This window comes from Sinocyclocheilus anshuiensis, unplaced genomic scaffold, assembly GCF_001515605.1.
Source record: "Sinocyclocheilus anshuiensis isolate Anshui unplaced genomic scaffold, SAMN03320099.WGS_v1.1 scaffold330, whole genome shotgun sequence".
NCBI lineage: Eukaryota > Metazoa > Chordata > Actinopteri > Cypriniformes > Cyprinidae > Sinocyclocheilus > Sinocyclocheilus anshuiensis.
Window position 1 is genome coordinate 1,736,084 of NW_015547689.1, and position 18,763 is coordinate 1,754,846.

The 18,763-nt window shown below is 36.7% G+C and overlaps 1 protein-coding gene across 1 annotated transcript in view; it reads right to left on the reverse strand.

Moving 5' to 3' along the window:
• LOC107703441 (unconventional myosin-VIIa-like) overlaps nt 1–18,553 on the reverse strand; it is a 32,398-nt gene extending 13,845 nt beyond the window's left edge. Inside the window, exons 1-33 of the mRNA XM_016506064.1 lie at nt 18,542–18,553; nt 17,943–18,040; nt 17,638–17,659; nt 17,079–17,192; nt 16,763–16,915; nt 14,525–14,709; nt 14,277–14,398; nt 13,012–13,154; nt 12,797–12,910; nt 11,992–12,145; nt 11,815–11,891; nt 10,223–10,441; nt 9,883–10,018; nt 8,856–8,962; nt 8,441–8,482; nt 8,313–8,318; nt 7,591–7,728; nt 6,616–6,774; nt 6,329–6,421; nt 6,148–6,242; nt 5,980–6,064; nt 5,676–5,894; nt 5,281–5,598; nt 4,572–4,772; nt 4,259–4,435; nt 3,881–3,970; nt 3,555–3,682; nt 3,330–3,456; nt 3,056–3,175; nt 2,795–2,968; nt 2,172–2,399; nt 1,912–2,082; nt 540–657 (exon numbers count right to left, since the gene is read on the reverse strand). Of these exons, the coding sequence (XP_016361550.1) occupies nt 540–657; nt 1,912–2,082; nt 2,172–2,399; nt 2,795–2,968; nt 3,056–3,175; nt 3,330–3,456; nt 3,555–3,682; nt 3,881–3,970; nt 4,259–4,435; nt 4,572–4,772; nt 5,281–5,598; nt 5,676–5,894; nt 5,980–6,064; nt 6,148–6,242; nt 6,329–6,421; nt 6,616–6,774; nt 7,591–7,728; nt 8,313–8,318; nt 8,441–8,482; nt 8,856–8,962; nt 9,883–10,018; nt 10,223–10,441; nt 11,815–11,891; nt 11,992–12,145; nt 12,797–12,910; nt 13,012–13,154; nt 14,277–14,398; nt 14,525–14,709; nt 16,763–16,915; nt 17,079–17,192; nt 17,638–17,659; nt 17,943–18,040; nt 18,542–18,553 (4,345 nt within the window). The remainder of the gene's footprint in view (nt 1–539; nt 658–1,911; nt 2,083–2,171; nt 2,400–2,794; nt 2,969–3,055; nt 3,176–3,329; nt 3,457–3,554; nt 3,683–3,880; nt 3,971–4,258; nt 4,436–4,571; nt 4,773–5,280; nt 5,599–5,675; nt 5,895–5,979; nt 6,065–6,147; nt 6,243–6,328; nt 6,422–6,615; nt 6,775–7,590; nt 7,729–8,312; nt 8,319–8,440; nt 8,483–8,855; nt 8,963–9,882; nt 10,019–10,222; nt 10,442–11,814; nt 11,892–11,991; nt 12,146–12,796; nt 12,911–13,011; nt 13,155–14,276; nt 14,399–14,524; nt 14,710–16,762; nt 16,916–17,078; nt 17,193–17,637; nt 17,660–17,942; nt 18,041–18,541) is intronic.
• Nucleotides 18,554–18,763: the final 210 nt, after the last annotated feature.

Here is an 18,763-nt window from a genome sequence, read left to right on the forward strand (position 1 = left end):
ACGGGCTAATTGTTTAATTATTATTCCCAATTCAAAATAACAACCTTCAACTACCACAAGTTATTTATTGTTATTATTTTCTAACCCTGAATTAAATTATTATTTCAATCATGTAATATTATGTTTGGATAAACGTATTTGTATACTTTTTAAATATATTTGTTTTTAATTATTTTAATTTTTTGTAACATTTTAATTTTAATACACAACTGAGTAAATTCTGGTTGTAAGAAAATGCAAATAAAAAAAGATATAATATAATATTATAATATAATATAATATAATATAATATACTATAATATAATATAATATAATCTGCCCAATATCTGCCCCTTTTCTCTTTGGAGTCTTGCTGAGAGTTCCTGAGTGAAGTAGCAACGTTTATTTGCAAACAAATCATTCAATCAGATCTTTTCAATGAAACAGTTCATTCGGTTCACAAAACTGGTCTGAATGATTTGTTCAAAATTCTGACTGATGCATTCAACTCACTGACTTGATTTTTATTTTTGAGGCGAACTGTTCCCTGTAAGTCTTACCTGAGAATTTGAAGGCCTCATAAAAGCGGGAAAAAAGCAAAGGCCACTTAAATCGAGCGAAATCCACCACCTCTTCCTTCACTCTCTGCGAGTCAAACCTCTTCTGCGTGTAGATTCCCTGTGGAGATGCAATCATCAATATCTTGGTCTCAGAGAAACACAATATCGGTGATTACCTTTGCTCTCGTCACCTGGTTATAAGCATGAAATATAACAAATTCATGCATTACCACTCTGCTATGACGATCCATATAATTGATCCCAAGCACTATTAAACATTCATGTCCATCCCTTTAGCCTATGAAAGGTAGTAGGGTACGGCCTTCACCCTTGAGAGAAGGAACATGTGATTAATGTTCCCACAGGAACCGTCAATCAAATTTCAACCCGTTCAGCCCATCAACTACTAAGAGTTAGCACAGAGTGCTGACCTAAACTACAAATCCATAACAAGACAGTGACCACTAAGTGAGGCAGAAAGAACTGTCTTAAATATTCAGGGGCCTGTGATTGCATTCTATTTCAGCAGACTGTAGGTGAGGGTGGTGGATGGTGTGAAGGTCGCCCCGGCACACACTTAGAGAGAGAGTTAATCATAGCTGTGAGATTATATTAGCGCTAGGTGGAGATACAGGTACTGCTCTAAGATAATGAAACTGCCGTCCTTGAGAACGTACCGCGAGGTCAAGCAGACAGCCTGACACAGTAATGAAGACTAGGTGTATATATGTGCTGTGACTGTACATTTGGTTAAAATGAAAATGTCAGTAATAGATTTGTTCAGTTATATGTGCTGTTCTATCATGTAAATGTGAACCCATTCTCAGAAAATAGTGACATTTGTACCTAAAAATTGTAGGATTTTTTTTTTTAATTTTCCATTTCTCCACCTTATGCACAAAGGCATTTTGTTCTTTTATTTTCCATTTCTCAACCTTAAGCACAAAGTACCAGAGCTTTAACCATCACAGACATTGGACAAACTAAATATTCAGATTACCAACCCAGATAAGTGTTTTTTTTTCATGGGCTTATTATTAAAATATTTTGCTTATTCTAAATATGCTATTATAACCTAGAAAACTACCAAAAGTTATTTATTTATTTATTAACTCTAAAATGGCATATTATTTCAATGTCACAGTATGTTTAGTTACACTTATTTTTATACTTATAATTTGAATAAATAAATTCTAGCAGTAGAAACTACATATTTAAATGATACAACAAAAAAATATAAAATATAATAGAATAATAGAATATTAATATAACAATATAAAATTTATATAAAATATGATATACAATAATATACAAATTATAATTTTATATTAAATAAAAAATTAATAACTCAACAAAAACTGCATATGTGTACCTTTATGTGAGTTGCTACGATCATTTGAGCCCATTTCTCCACTGTCTTGGAGGGAGTAATTTCTCGGTCCGGTATGTAGGACGGAATAAGACCCAGAAGACGGTCTGGTAGGACTTCTGACCCATAATCCACATAGTACTGTTGAGAGGCCAGCTCGGCCAGGTCCTCCTCCTAAAATAATAGAGCACATGCATACACCTGGTTAATGCAAGTCATTTAACTTTTATAGGCAATGTGAAATGTGTTACAACAGCTCTCACCCTATCACAGCGGTACTCCCCGAATTTGACCCCACGCACGATTTGTTGGTAGATGAGGTTAGTGGCAATGCTGTCCTCAGCAGGGTTGTGCCACGGGGTGAAGATTTCCTTCCTGAAGAACAGCCTCCAGGGGGCGTTGCGCTCCTGAGCGCCCTGCTCTTTAGCATACTGCTCACATTGTGACACCGCATCCATCACATGATCCTTTCCACTGCCCAGTGATGAAACCTGAGGAGCATGCACATTTTGAGGGTCTTAAACTGAACAGAATAAATAAGGATATGTACTGATCAAAAGTTTGGGGTTGTATTTTTTTAAATAAATTAATACATCTATTCAGCAAGGATGCATTAAATTAATCAAAAATGACAGTAAAGACATTTAAGTTGTCACAAAATATTTCTATTTCAGATATGTGCTGTTCTTTTGAACGTTCTATTAATCAAAACTGTTTTCAACATTGATAATAAAAATGTTTCTTGAGACCAAATCGGCAAATTAGAATGATTTCTGAAGGATCATGTGACCCTGAAAACTGGAATAATGGCTACAATAAACTCAGCTTTGCCGTAACAGGAATAAATTACATTTTAAAATATATTAAAATGTATGTATTAACATACCTTATCAAAAAGAGCAATATATAAGGAGAAGCCAAAGCGATCCTTCAGGCCGATTTTGTCTGACAGAGCATCGCAGAGCTCTTCAGCTGTTGTGGCGGAGTCGGTCAGCAGGGTCTTCGTGGTGCCGTCCATGAAGGTCACCGGCAACATGATGGGTTTCTTAGATTTAGTGGCCTGGAGGAGGAAAGAAAAAGACATCCAGCCAAATAATTCATATTTTCCAAATGGGAAATCTAATGGCTTTTGTGGGTCCTAAAATACCTGCAGCTCAAGCCAAGAAGGAGGCTGAGTTCTTGTCTTATTCGCAAATGTTCTTCTCAGTCTCTCCTCACAATAAGGCGCATAACCAGACGGGCCACTGTTAATGAATGTCCGCAGATACTAAACAAATTACAGATAAAGACATGAAATGGGGATAAAGAGTTGGGCCACATACATTTTTTTGGTTTAGGATCATTAGGATCATTAAAAAGCATGACATCTTATTTCCTGCCGACTAGCACAAAAATAAAAATAAATAAATTTTTTTTTTTACTTTGACAAATTTTTCCGAAGGAGCAAAGCAGCCCAAACAGAGGGATAGCAGGATCCAGCCGCGGGCATGGCTGCTTTTGGATGTATTCTGGCTCAGCTGTTTACAGATTTGACAGTAGATCTCATCTCTGAGAGAGGAAACAAACCAACATGCAATATAATTCAGACAAAATGCACATTCAACAGCACTAGTATACCAACAATTACGCATTTGCCATGCAATGACCTGAGAGCAGGGCGTAAAATGCCATTGCCAATGATAAAGTGGAGCTTTTCTAAATTGGAGGTGGGTCGGTCTTCCAGCATGCTGTTTCCCTGTAGACAGTAATTGCTGTCGGTTAGCCGTCTGGTCACCTAACAGGGGCAGGAATCATTTACTTTTATTCAACAAAGATAAATTATACTGATTAATATTGACAGTAAAGACATTTATAATTTTGCAAAATATTTTTATTTCAAATAAATGTCATTCTTTTAGCTTTCTATTGATTATAGAATCCTGACAAAAAGTACAGTATCCTGGTTTTCACAAAATATTAAACTGTTACATACCTCCTCTGTGATCTTTGATTTCTTCTTTAATGTGAGGGACACCAGCTTATGCCGTACACTGTTCCTCTTCTGGATGTCAGTAGTGGAACTCTGGAAACAATGAAGAAACTTTCTTAGATGTCACACTTTACAATAAGGTTTAATTTCATTAACACTAGCTTTTGCCTTGGGTGTCATTAAATGATTTTTTTCACAGTATTTACTAGTCTAGGTTAATGTTCATATTATGAAATACACTGTTGTGTACAATACAATGTTGGTTCATAATTTGAAATTGTTAATTTTTTACAATGTATTATAATATGTAGAAATGATTAATACTCATGATGTGAAGATTAATTCTCATTTTCATAACACCCACTACCTCACTTGTCTCACCTCCTCATCCAACTGCAGGGCCTGCAGCTCCCTTTTGTAGGTCCTCTTCCCTAATGTCTCATAGATTTTAGTCATAACTGGAATATTCTCACTGCCGTCACTAATGCTGATATGATATTTGGGTTCAGGGAGATCTCCCATAAACCTCAACACAGTGATCCACACAGCCAGAGCAGCCTGAAGACATGAAAAAAAATCATTAATATCATATGGGCGTAAATATAAAACAGAAACCTGTAAGTAATAACACTGATAATAATCTATATTATTATTTTAAATGCAAAAAAATAAAATAAAATAAATACAAGCTTACTAGCTGATCTCCTTCATCCTCATGAAACAGCAGAGGTTGTTTCAGTGGCCGCCGTATATACGTATACGTGGCATTTCCCTGGAAGTAGGTTGCAGCAAACTTTGCAAACTTATACTCTGATAGGTCTTCCTCTTCATCGTCAGGAAGTGGAAGAGGTTCATCAATGACTTCCTCAAACTGTCTCGGAACTTTCTCTAGATCCTGTCGCATCCAAACAAGAGCAAACTAATATGTGACCCTGGACCACAAAACCTTTAAGTGTCAATTTTTCAAAATTGAGATTTATACATCATCTGAAAGCTGAATAAATAAGTGTTCCATTGATGTATAGGACAATATTTGGCTGAGATACAACTATTTGAAAATCTGGAATCTGAGGGTGCAAAAAAATCTAAATATTGAGAAAATCGCCTTTAAAGTTGACCAATGACGTACTTAGCAATGCATATTACTAATCAAAAATTAAGTTTTGATATATTTACGGTAGGAAATTTACAAAATATGTTCATGGAACATGATCTTTACTTAATATCCTAATGATTTTTGGCATAAAAGAAAAATCAATAATTTTGACCCATACAATGTATTTTTGGCTATTGCTACAAATATACCCCAGCGACTTAAGATTGGTTTTGTGGTCCAGGGTCACATATAACATTTAAGACAGGCAAGCTAAGTTACAGAGATTAATAGACATCAAGTCCCGCACCTCAAACCCTTCTGGTGCTTCGCCCTCCAGGTTGGGAAGGGAGTTGGTGCTGCCCAGGAATCCGAACATCTTGTCCACCATGTCAGAGTCGTTGACCGGCTCCTGTTTTTCTCTCTCCATCTGCTCCAGAAGCTCCTTTTTCCTTCGTGTCTCATCCCGCTCTGCCTGCTCTCTCTCCTTCTGCTCTTGGTCGAGCTGGGCCAGACGCTCCTGGTGCTTCCTCTCTGCCTCTGCTCGAGCCCTACGCACCGTCATCTGGTTCCTCAGACGCTCCTCTTCAGCCAGACACTGCCGCTCGGCTTCTAACCGTCGCTCCCTCTAAACAGAGAGAAAGAGAACAATGAATGGATGGATAGATAGATAGACAGACAGACAGATAGACAATGTAGATTTACCTCCATTCTGAGATGCTTGCACAGTCTGCGTGCTATCATTCCTCGTGCATAAGCCTGGATTGTCAGGACCGCATGGAAGCGCTTTGAGAATGTCCGCCGCACCAGGAAGCCACGGCACCAGGCCTGGAGCAGAGTGATGCGTGTCCTAGACGCTTGGTACGCCAGGTACAACTTCCGTGACCTATACAAGGCCTGGAGCCGCAAGAAACCTAGACGCATCTGGAATGAAGGCATAATTACAATTAGACAAAACCTCAGATCAGGTTATGTCTGCTTTGATTTCACCGACAGCATGCCAGCTCACCACAGCATAGTGCTTTCTAGAGATGTAGCCTCTCCATATTCGCTGGATTAATGTCACAGCCTTTCTAACCTTTAGGAAGTTAGCTCTGGAAAACAAAAGAGAGAGATACACATCAGATTTAGATGTGTTTTTTTTCTTTTTTATCTGCTCTTCTTCTTTTTCCCGTACCTCTCTTTCAGACCTCTCACAGTCTTCTGGATGAAAATGACCTTGTCAGTGATGGCTTTATCTCTTTCAACTTCCAGCTGCATGTCATGATGATCCTACAGCAAGTATAGACCAAGTATACAATTTGTCACAAATATAAAACCAAACAAAATCTTTGGAAAAATGTTTATTTGTGGCTAACCTTCAGAAAGACTTTTGTCTTTCCTATCTGCCAGTCACCATCTCTCTGCAGAACTGACACAACAATGCGCTGAGAGGTCCCTCGCAGATCTTCCTGTAAGAGGACACAGATTCAAAGCTACCTCCTTACAGCAAATTGTCAGCACTTGTCAAAAATATCACCAGATGGCCATTCTACGAGAGTGCACAGAAAAAAAGCTTTGAAAAGAGCTGTCAAGCAAACAACATACTCCACACCTGCACATCACATCTGTTGACTGCATTAACACAGTAATGCTTTAGACTCGCCTGTTTGTTGGCTGGTTTCACCCCAGGCATAAGGACCCGATAACGGTCCACGAACTCAGCGAATGTATAGCGTATGGGATATCCAGCTCTGCGTATGCGAATAGTCTCCATCATCCCAGAATAGCGTAACTGCCTGACACACAGTCCTCTGTCAAACATCTGCAGAGGAGAGAATGAGGGCTGGTATTCAGTAAAGTTTTTTTTTTTTTCCTGCTGCAAAATTAGGATTATATCTTCTGTTCAGACAATTTAAATTTTTTATTGATTTATACAATATATAAATCTTTTTCATAATAATTAAGATTTTTGTCAATTTTAAGCATATATCTAACACAATTTAACTAGAAAAATGTAATAAAAATATGCTCTGCAAACAAGCCTTGTTATCTTATTCAATTTTACTTTTAAATGTAAAGTTTTAATAATTTGTTGATAATCTAACTGGAAAACAAGACAAAAATAATGTTAAAACTGAAAAATGTTAGATTTTTAAATCTAATCTAAATCAATCAATCAATCAATCAATCAATCAATCAATCAATCCATCCATCCATCCATCTATTCTCAATACCACTTGTCTTATGTAGGATTGTGGTAAATAAATTAATAAATGAATGAATGAATAAATGAATAAATCCATCCATTCATCCATTCTCCATACCCCTTGTCTTATGTACGGATCATGGTAAATGAATGAATGAATGAATAACTAGCTAAATAAATCCATCCTCCATACCACTTGTCCTATGGGATAGATAGATAGATAGATAGATACATACATACATAAATTCACCCATTCTCTAAACAATTTGTCCTATGTAAGGCTGTGGTAAATATATAAATAAGGAAAGAAAGAAAGAACGAAAGTAAGGCTGGCCATGGGATTTCACAACATCCTCATTCATTGTTAAGCCCTAATGAAATGTTTAAATTATCTGCATCTCTTCAAACACACAAAAACACTGTTTTACTCACCATGGGCTTTTTGAGCTCATTGGGTTTGATACAGCGCACAAAGAAAGGCTGACACACACTCAGTGTTTTCATGAGCAGCTCGAGTGAGCGCTTAAACTGACTGCTCAGAGTCGGGGAACGCTTCCTTGTCTCCATTCCCTAAAAAAACAGAGAAATTCTCCCATTAACATCACACAGAAATAAGTTAAACTCACAAGAGAGGATCACTGCTACCACATACATACAAACACATAGCACAAATTCACATCACACAAAACTACAACAAATACCCATACTATACACATCACAATGACACGAATTCACCGTTCTGTGTGGCCAATCTTTTCTTCTTTCTTTTCCACCCCTTATAAATGTAATCGTTTCATACTTTCTCCCTCTCTCAACACATTTCTTGGGGATCTTCATTGGTTGCTTTGATCCTTCTACCCCTCTCTTGCTGTTATTTCCTACGCTTTACATGCAAATGCTTTAAGAAGGCATTGTGAAGAAAAAAGTAATCTAGTAGTTTCTCCCTTCCTCAATCTATACTCAGCGCCAGGAAAAAGAGTAAACGGAATTTCTCTCTCACAAAAAAAAAAGAAATGCTAAAGAACACCAATGAGAACAAGCCGCATCTAATTTGAAACAGAATCTCCCTGTGATGACTAATGTTTTTCCTCAATTCATCTGGAGAATAATGCCACTGTTGGAGCTATTCAATTATTCTGTCAGCGTGCCCTTACCGAATACTTCAACAGAAACCATTTCCAAAAGAGAAGAAAACCACAGGAATGAGTTTTTAGCAAGGGACTATTGAGAAAATGTAGTTCAATAGTAGTCTGAGAGGGACACAAACCACACCATTGATTACCTTTTGAATGGATGCAGTGGGCTCCAAATAGCCACACAGAAACTGGGGCCAGAAATAAGGTAAAAGATAGAGAGAGAGAGAGACAGAATTGAGCCAAGTCTGTTGAGAATCAGCCAAGAAAAATTAGGGCTGACATCACCACTGAGAGTGAGTTACAGCAGCAGGGTTAGTCAGGCTGTGCTGACACTGTTACACGCAGTCATGTTAAAGACTAAAACTTCTCTCATTTGTAGCAGTTCACTGCGTGTTTTTCCAAGGGCAATTATACTAGCACACGTCTTTGCTTTTAATATGCAACCCTGACATAAACCTGCATGGCAAGCATTTGGCCCTCAGAGATCTGTGGCCTCGCTGGCGTGTCGTGAGCATATTAATGCTGAACAAATATGGATTCGGTATTGGAAAAGGGCATCACCATAGCAACATCAGCATGGAAGATCTGCTTGATGAACTTGTTTTTGGACGAGTGCACGAGTTGGATGATGTCACTGTGGAGGCTGTCTCGGTTTTTCTCCAGGAAAACTGAACAGCGAACCAGGAGGGGATTATGTTAACTTTTCAATGGAAACATAGTATAGTCATTCATATTTTATGAAAATTTTTAATATGATGAATATGGGATAAAGTAGTTAGACTGTTATTATTGCAAAATTAAAGCCGAAAGAATGTGTCATCCGGATGGGGTTTAATGATGCAATAATGACAGGCTGATTGTATATTATTCTGCTTATTACACAGCTATTTAGTAAATAAGAAAAAATGGACATGAAATGTTGATTTGAGTTGAAATTAGAGACTGAAAAGTGGTAAATAAGGAAATAATTATATTGTATAATATTATACAGTACACTACCATTCAAAGGTTTATGGTCAAGACATACAGTCCATACAGTAAAAACATACAATATTATGTTTTACAATTTAAAATAAAGCTTTTCTAACCTAATACATTTTAAAATGTGATTAATTCCTGTGATGGCAAAGCTGAATCTTCAGTGTCACATGATCCTTCAAAAATAATTCTAATATGCTGATTTGGTGCTCAAGAAACATTTCCCATTATCAATGTTATGATATTATAGTTGAAACTTTTATCATTTTTTAAGACTCTTTAAGGAATAGGAAACATTGTCACTCTTGACCAATTTAATGTATCCTTGCTTGTGTATATAAAAAATATTTATATATCATATTTAGAAATATAAATAATTATTGAATATTATTAGCACCAATATTATCTCTCTTTGAGAAGCTATTCTCAAATCTGTACAGTGTTTAGGAGATTAGAAACTTGTTTTGCATTTAAAGTGTATTGTTTTACATTGTTGTGCTTGCTTTTGTTGTAAAGCACTTTGAGAAAGTAACTTTTAAAGGTGCTATACAAAATAAAAGCATTATTATTATTATTATTATTACTAACTGTTTAAATCAGTTATGTGTACCTTTAGTTTCATAGTGCACCACTCCAGCAAAGTGCTGAATGCCAAACTGAGTCTCGTGACTGTGCTTAGGAGAGATGTAGTAGGTATTAAGTTTGTGCTGGGAGTTTAGCTTGTTCAGCATGGTAGCATCTGTTCCCTACAAAACACAGCATGAACAGAAACACAGCACACAGTCATGAACACACAACATGGCTAGATATCCTCTGTTCAACTGATGAATAAAAAATGATGCAAGATAGATACTCAGAACTGAACCAGCTGTGTTCTGTGGTGCTCTACAGATATTATAATCTAATTTATAGTCCAAATGCACAGCACATCATCAAAACTCAAACTTTACCTTTGGGAACTTGCTCTCCTCATCAATAAGGGAAATGATATTCATAGGCTTGATGGCAATCATATCCAAGGCATCCTGGTTGTCAGTGAACTCGATGTGCTGCCAGTTGATATCCTCCAGGTTGTACTCCTGCTGCTCCAGCTTGAAAACGTGGTGAACGAAGAATTGCTGCAGGTTCTCGTTTGCAAAGTTGATGCACATTAGCAACATCATATGACCCTTTAAAATATTCATCATTCATTTATTATAATTTTGAAAGTCATATTTGTTAATCTACAGAAGTTTTAAGAGAAACATACATTTTACAAGCAATAAGCCACTAAATATCTTTTACAGTGTAATTAAATATGGTGCTCTGATTGATTCAGAGTGTATTGATTCTCAAATGTCCCTTCTGACTATGCTTGTGATGTTTTATATCTTGCCACCAGGGGGCAGGCGTAAGCAAAGAAAATGGTTTTGTGGTACAGCATTGAGCCACAGACATTTAAATCAAACTGAAAACAGAAATAAAGATTGTGGACAGTGGAAATATGCAGAAAGACGTTGAAACTGTGCTGCCGGCAGGAAGTCTGAACAGACTCGTCACGCTGTGCCACTGTCTACGATAATAACATTAGAAAGAAAGTCTGATGCTCACTAATGACTACATTTATCTGGAACTCCCCTCCCTCAACCACACGGATAGTGCAGTACCACCACAGAGCTAATGAGAGAAATTAATATGAACAAGACAGCAGAAACAAACCCCTTCAAGTGACAGCAGCTTTGAGATGGCAATAAATGGACGCAAAAATGGGATTAAACCAAAGCTAAGAGACGTGCATAGGGTTAATGCAGAGCAAGGACCTTTTACTTTATTCACATTCCTTATTTGGAACAATTCTTCAGTGGAAAATATTCAGCGACCGTTACCTGACCTTACCTAGGTTGTGTGGTCTATTGGTTAATGTTAAAGGGATAGTTCACCCAAAAATAAAAATTACCCCATGATTTCACCCTCAAGCCATCCTAGGTGTATATGACTTTCTTCTTTCAGACGAATACAATCAGAGTTATATTAAAAAATGTCCTGGTTCTTTCAAGTTTTATAATGGCAGAGAATGGGTGTTGAAATTTTGAAGTCCAATAAAGTGCATCCATTCATCATAAAAAGTGCTCCACGTGGCTCCGTGATGTTAATAAAGGCCTTCTGAAGCAAAGCGATGTGTTTGTGTAAGAAAATATCCATATTTAAAACTTTATAAACCGTAATCTCCAGCTTTTGCTAACTGTCGTACGCGCATTCATGAGAGAGTGGTGTTCCAGCGGATGACTTGGGACGTAGGTGTAGCATTCATTCAGGTCATTTCAAAGCTTAAAAATAAAGTCTCAGGCTTGAATATCCTGTTTCTATGGAATCCGGATAATAAGACTATTACTTATATTGATAAACAGTCACATAAATTTGTAGTTACCTTTTTATTTTTTCCACTGTGAGGTGGAAATGAGCATTTCACTCAAACAAATTAGATTACAGAAATAAAAAAGTGGGTTTCAAATGCCACTTCGTGTGACTTTAAAGCTCTCTCATGCGTTCACAAGTACCTCACCTCTAACAGCGTGGCTGCTTTGGCCAGGTCAGGTGAGCGAACCACCACACAGGTATCCAGGTTCTTCAGTGTTCGAGCTGTTAGGGCAACACAAATGATATGTGCAATTTAGCTCGTCTGTCACCTCTTGTGGGTGAGCAATTATTAATAATAACATCTTCCATTAATAATATCCACCTTCAAAGCGCAGGTTGCCCATATGCAGAATGGCAGCCAGCAGTTTGGAGATCTCCCAGTTTTCAGTGTCAGTAAACATCAGGACCTTCATGGCTGAGAGAATGCTGGAGTACTCCTTCATATCATTCCTCCCCTCACACACCGTACAGTTTCCCTGGATGACAGGCCAAGAGGGAAGGACAGAGCGGCCACGCACACGCAAGCCTTTTACACACTCTCTTTGTTCCTCTACTGCCATTAGATGGATATCAACAAGCAAGATATGTTTTCTTTTAATATTATCAGAACAGTTCACTCAAAAATAATCATCACGTACTCTTCGAAACCTGTATGACTTACTCTTGTTCCAAACAAGATGTTATGATTTATTTTCTTCAATGGAACACAAAAGGAGAAATTTTGAAGAATGTCTTGGCTGCTTGTTTCCACATAATGAAGGTGAATGGGAATTGGCGCTGTCAAGCTCCAAAATGACAAAAAGCACAATAAAAGTATCATAAAGTAGTCAATATGACTTCAGAAGACTTGGAATATAGTGCACAATTTATATGGACCACTTACATTTATGACAATTTTATGCCATCTATTTTGTCACTGGTGCACGACAGACCCAGTTTTTTTAATATTGTTCAGAATAATTACATTTTGTGTTCAACAGAAGAAAGTAAGTCATACAGGTTCAGAACTACATGAGAATTTTCATTGTTGGGCGAACTATTACTGTAACAGAAAAGGTCTATTCAAATGCTTTCATAACGTACAAGAAAATGCATTAGTCTGTGTTGATAAAAACGCAGGCCCTCACCATAGTAAGATAATTGTAGTCTGTGGCCAGGCCCAGGCCTAATTTAGTCTTCTGATCAGGGCTCATTCCTGCCAGCATACAGTAGAATACATGGTAGTTCCTCTCATCAGCTGCCTACAAAGACAGTTAAATGTAATCCCATCACTGACATCACCATAATCAATAGCATGATAAAGAGACTCAGAGTGAGATACGTTCTGCAGATCCTCTCTCACCTGTCTGCAAACTCTTGATTTCTCCAGCAGGTACTGCTCGATCTTTGCCCCCTCGATAGCTCCCCGCTTGTTGAAGTGAATGTCAATGTATTTCCCAAACCGGCTGGAGTTGTCATTGCGTATGGTCTTGGCATTACCAAATGCTGTGGGAACAGCGAAAACAACGGAATTAATCTCAATCCCACAGTGTTAGACATTTATTAAAGAACAGCAAAGCATTTGCTGTGTAGTTACAAAGCCCAGCTGTCTTTCATACATGGTTGAACAAATTTCTGAATTCAAGGACTTTTTTTCCAAATCAAGAGTTGGAATTTGAATTGAGAATACAGAATACATTTTTCTAATTTCTATAAATTAAGTTCTATGCTCTCAAAACAAATAATTTAAGCCATCAACTGTATAAAATATATATAAAATTAAAGAAATGTATGTAAAAAAGCTATGTTAAATTAAGAGATGTATATAAATTTTACACAATTTTCTTTCATTTTAAATTTCAAACATCAGTTATTAATATAAAGTAATGCTTCTGGACATATCACATATACTGTATGAATGATAACTGATATCTTTAATTTGTATAGAAAAATGAAATGGAATATTATTATATTGAATATTATTATTATTATTTTATTAATGAATATTGTTTTCTTAAAAAATATTGTATTGCATTGAACTTACTTGATTTATGTATTTTTACTTCCTTAAATGAAAATTTTTTAATTAAAAAAAATTTTCCCTACTCAATTCAAGTCTAGGAATTAAATTTTTAAGGAATATTAAATTCTATTCTGATTGGCATACCACCCTGCTTTCATAGTATAGTGTAAATTAACAAGTGACACAAGTGTTTGTTAGTTTATCGACCCATTTTAGTAAACAAACAGCCTGAGTTCTGGTTTAAAGCCTTAAGCTTGCTCATGGGGCTAATGCATGTGAGAAGCTTGGCATGAATCAATAAGTACTGATACGGTACAGAAGGAGGAAGTGTTAAGCCCCATTCACACTGAGAGCGACTGAAATCGATTGAGTGACTGAGGCACTTGAAATCAAAGAAAATCGCCAACTCTTATTAAAAATTGATGATGTCCAGTTGCTTTGTCACTCCAAATCACATTCAGTGTGAACGCTCCTTTACTAATAGGGTGTAGAGCAGATCACAGGACTATTATGTGACCTGGCACTGAAACTACCACTGGCGATCACTAGATCAGTGTTAGACAGGTAAGGTTTATGTCACTGGGTTTAGAGATGATTCTCCTGACCTTCTAAAATAGGGTTGGCCTCCAGAACCTGCTGCTCAATCCAGGAGTGTTGGCCGCTGATAGCTGCCAGGAACTGTAAGATAAGCTTGGTGCTCTCTGTCTTCCCAGCTCCAGACTCACCGCTGAACATACATATAGTCAACAGAGTTATCACCACCAATCAGTAATTACACTGGGGCAAAAAAAAAAACAAAAAAACAAACAACCCCCCTTAAACTTACCCTAAACATTTAGAGGCTGTGATTTACCTGATAATACAGCACTGGTCCTTGTTATTTCTTTGCATACTGAAGTAGCAGTTGTCTGCAATGCCAAAGACGTGTGGCGGCATCTCTCCTATCTTTTTGTTTGTGTAGAGGCGGATGTGATCAGGTGTGTAGATGGGCAGGAGCTGGTATGGATTCACCGCTATCAGGATTGATCCTGTGTACGTCTGAAATGCATTAGTGTGAACACATACTTGAGTGGCTACAGATGTTAAAAAAAATTGTGACAATAATTAAAAATTATTTAACTCTGAGTGTGTAAACACACAGTTTCATTATCTCGTAAGGAGGTGATGTAACAACGAACACAGTGCAACCCGTGATGTCTGATTAACGAACTAATGGCCTTATGTGTCTGCTCTTTTATGAGTCTGTTCTTTTTAATAAACATTCACAAAACAGTCTTGGAACTAGTTTGTGGTTTGAATCTGACTCACTCAGTCAGTGAATCGTTCAGAGTTATTACTAAAGTCACAATTGACTCCCACAAGTCATTTCTGGGACTGTGCAAGCTTTGGGGGTGTTGATGGAAGCGATCTACTCCATCTATGATTTGATCATCATTCCGAATCAGATCCAGATATAGTCTTTTACAAAAACGCGATTTTCTCTTTGTTCAAAATGTTGCTTTTTTATGAAACTTGCCCACATTCAAGTGTTGATAAAAAAAGAATGCACAAAGCTAGAATAAAAAAAATTATTTTGTTTAAAATCAGTAGATTTGACAAAATGCATGTTCAGATATTCATCCCACAAAATATTCTGGGGGCCATGGATTTTTGGAGAAAATTATTAAAAATGAAGGCAACTAAAAAAAAAAAAAAAAAAACAACACTGATGGGGAAACAGTGACTGTCCTATCCAGGCCCAATGTGCAGATACAAGTATTATAAAGTAAGTTTAAATATTAACTGTATTGATTTTTTTAACATTGTATAATCATCTATGACATTTGCATCTAACATGCTTTGATTCATAGAGACAACATCATTTCTTTCCTGTTCCTCTTTCAAACTGTCAAACTGATATCATGACAGAATTTCCTTGTTTCAGCTCTTATGCTTAGTTGAATAACATCACTGAAACATATATCTTTCATCCCATCAAAACAAATTTAAACAAAGAACAGTTTAGGCATTGTGGTTGACAACTGTGGGCCTTTATGAATCAGTCAGACCTTCCAATTCACTAATCATTAGTGCTGATGTGCTTTATATCATCAAGAAAGAGCAAGTGACAAGAAACTGAAGATTGAAAAACCTCTGACATTCTGGTTAGATAAGCAAAAAGTAAACAAATCTGAGCAGCTAAGTGCACTAAACACATTTCCATACAAATGAGTCATAGCAATGGTGTACCTCAGAAAAGAGCAATGACCCTACCATATGACATTTTGCCTATGCCATGTGATTGAACTGATTCAAGCATCATTTTAAAAGCCTATGACAAAGTTACAATGCATTACATTAGGTATTCTAGTGGTGAGAACGGCTAAAGGGGATTCTTTGATGAAACAAAAGAAAAGGTCACATTTCACGAAGCCAATTTGATCTGCAGCCTGAAACAAAACAATGAGCAAAAAACCTATACCATCTAAGAGACCAAAACAAATCATTCATTCGTTTCTCTCAATCTTTTTACGGAATGAAAACACATGCCCTGATTTCACGTTCTGCAAATACTACAATGAAGGTAAAATGCTTTGGTCTCCATACATTGTACAGTCATAAATCAATGCCAATGTTCTAACGACAGTCTATTTTTCTGAGTGAACGAGCTTTAAAGCATATAATCTTTAAAAAATGTATTTCAGTGGCTTACAATTAATGTGAAGCAGCAACAAGCCAATGTCAACTGCAATTTAAAGTCAGCATTTTGCTGTTTTCGACCGATTTTACTTCTATAATCCAATGTAATTTTTTTGTGAAAGAGGATGCTCAGTGAGAAAAACATCGACTTGAATTTGATCAAATAAGCCCTAAATATGAATTTGACTATTGGTTAACATTATGCAATAGTCTGTGTAGTCTAAATGTTGCAATTTGTGGTGCAATGTGAGATGTTAAATGTTTTTCATATTGCAATTGCGATCACAATATTTGACAAAATAATTATTATGATGTTTGAGCCCAATCATGAAGTTTCCCATGCAGCCTTACTAGGTTCCACAGTAATAAAAAGAATGTCACCAGATAGAGAAATGCTAAAGGTCACGCTTACATATATGACCCTGTCGTTGTAACGGATCAGGAGATTTCTGAGGATACCAGCTTTATTCAGGTCCCCGAGATGGATCATGTCCTCCACCCCTTGAATGGAGGTTGGGTGCATGGGCTTGATGTTTGTAGCATTTTGAAGAGAAATCCAGTGCTCCTACATGGGAAAATACCGACTATTACTAATAAAGCTGATATAAAATTCAACATTCAATTAAACCTCCTTTCTGATTGGTAGAGAAAGAGCATGTATAGTTCACTAACTGGTCTTTTCTCACATGTTGGGTGCTATTATGAGTGGTACACACTGAAAGACCCACCTTTCCTTCATCATCCAAGACCTGGATATGACCAGAGTCACAGAGTTTGACCACGGCGCCAAAAGGGACGTCAAACTCACGGCCTGTACTGAGATCCAACCAGACATACTCCCCCTATAAGACAACCAATCAAAAATCAAATCTTTGTCATTGGAAAAACGGCAAAAACAATCATTTAAATGGAGAGTTCGGCCAAAAATGAAAATTCTGCCATCATTTACTCACCCTTCACTTGTTCCTAACCTCTATGAGGTACTTTCTTCTGTTGAACACAAAATAAGTTATTTTGAAAAATGTTGGTAACCAAACAGCTGATGGTAACCATTGACTTCAATGGTATTATTTTCCAAATTATGGAAGTCAATGGCTACCGTCAACTGTTTGGTTACCAACATTCTTCAAAATATCTTGTTTTTTGTGTTCAAAGAAAGAAAGAAAGAAACTCAAACAGGTTTGGAACAAGTGGAGAGTGAGTAAATGATGACAGAATTTTCATTTTTGGGTGAACAAGTAAAGTAAAAAGTTAAACATTGAGCAAGAGCATGAGAACAAGCCTTACCTGCTGCAGAATGACCACGTTTCTGGTTTAGAGTTTTCACATTAGAAGTCACCATGTGAGGGACCTATACAGGATAAAATAAAGGGAAGGAGAAAAAAAGAAATCATTAAAAATTAAATGTAAAGTTAGATCAAATTAAAAAAAGATCAAAGCAAAGGTCAAATAACCCTGCTGCACTCTATGAAGTCAAGAAATATATCTATAGGAAAGAAACAGGCTGTACGTGACAGCACATTCCACACCCTAGGACTTTGCAATCAATTATTAAAAAAGATATTAAGATCTTTTTTAATAAAAGCAAGAACCTGTGAGCCTGTATCAGAATAGCATAAGTGCACTCTGAAGACACATTTCCTAGAATCTGATCAAAGATTCTCACTGCATCATAAATTTTAAAACGACCCTGTTGGGGCATATTTAAAATTATAATGAAGGATCATTTTCACAATATAGCTGTACTAGTATGGATCTACTAATCCCCAGAATATTAAAGACCAAAAACATCTCGAACGTTGCAGAGCACAGAATAGCTAATTCTATTAACAATGTGGGTCAAACTACAAAGTAGACACTGACCCAGACAGACTAGACCAAACGTACAATACATAAAGGCCAACAGAAATTGTATTACTGACTGTTCAAAAGAACAGTGTTTATTTGAAAAATATTTTTTTCTAACAATTTTGTTGTCGTTACTGTCACTTTCAATCAATTAAATGCATCCTTGCTGAATAAAAGCATTAATTTATTTTAAATAAACAAAATAAATACTTAAAAATAAAAAATCTTGCTGATCCTCAATGCTGGAACGGTAATGTACTACACATTTCCTTTAAGCGCTACATGATACCCTGAGCAAATTCTGCATCACAGAAAATAATCAATCAAGTACAGTTGAGGATACCAGATCAGCCATTGTGGCATCCCATCCTGCAATGAAAACCACAAATCAGGGGTTATTGGAAGATAAGATTAATACTGTCCACACCATGGTTGTTAGAAAGACATTATTAGCACTACAGAATATCACACAGAACGCCTTTTAAATAATATACCACTTGTAGTTACTTGAAGCAACTGCCTGATACCAAATATACTTGATGTATGTATTAACACCCTGTGCTAC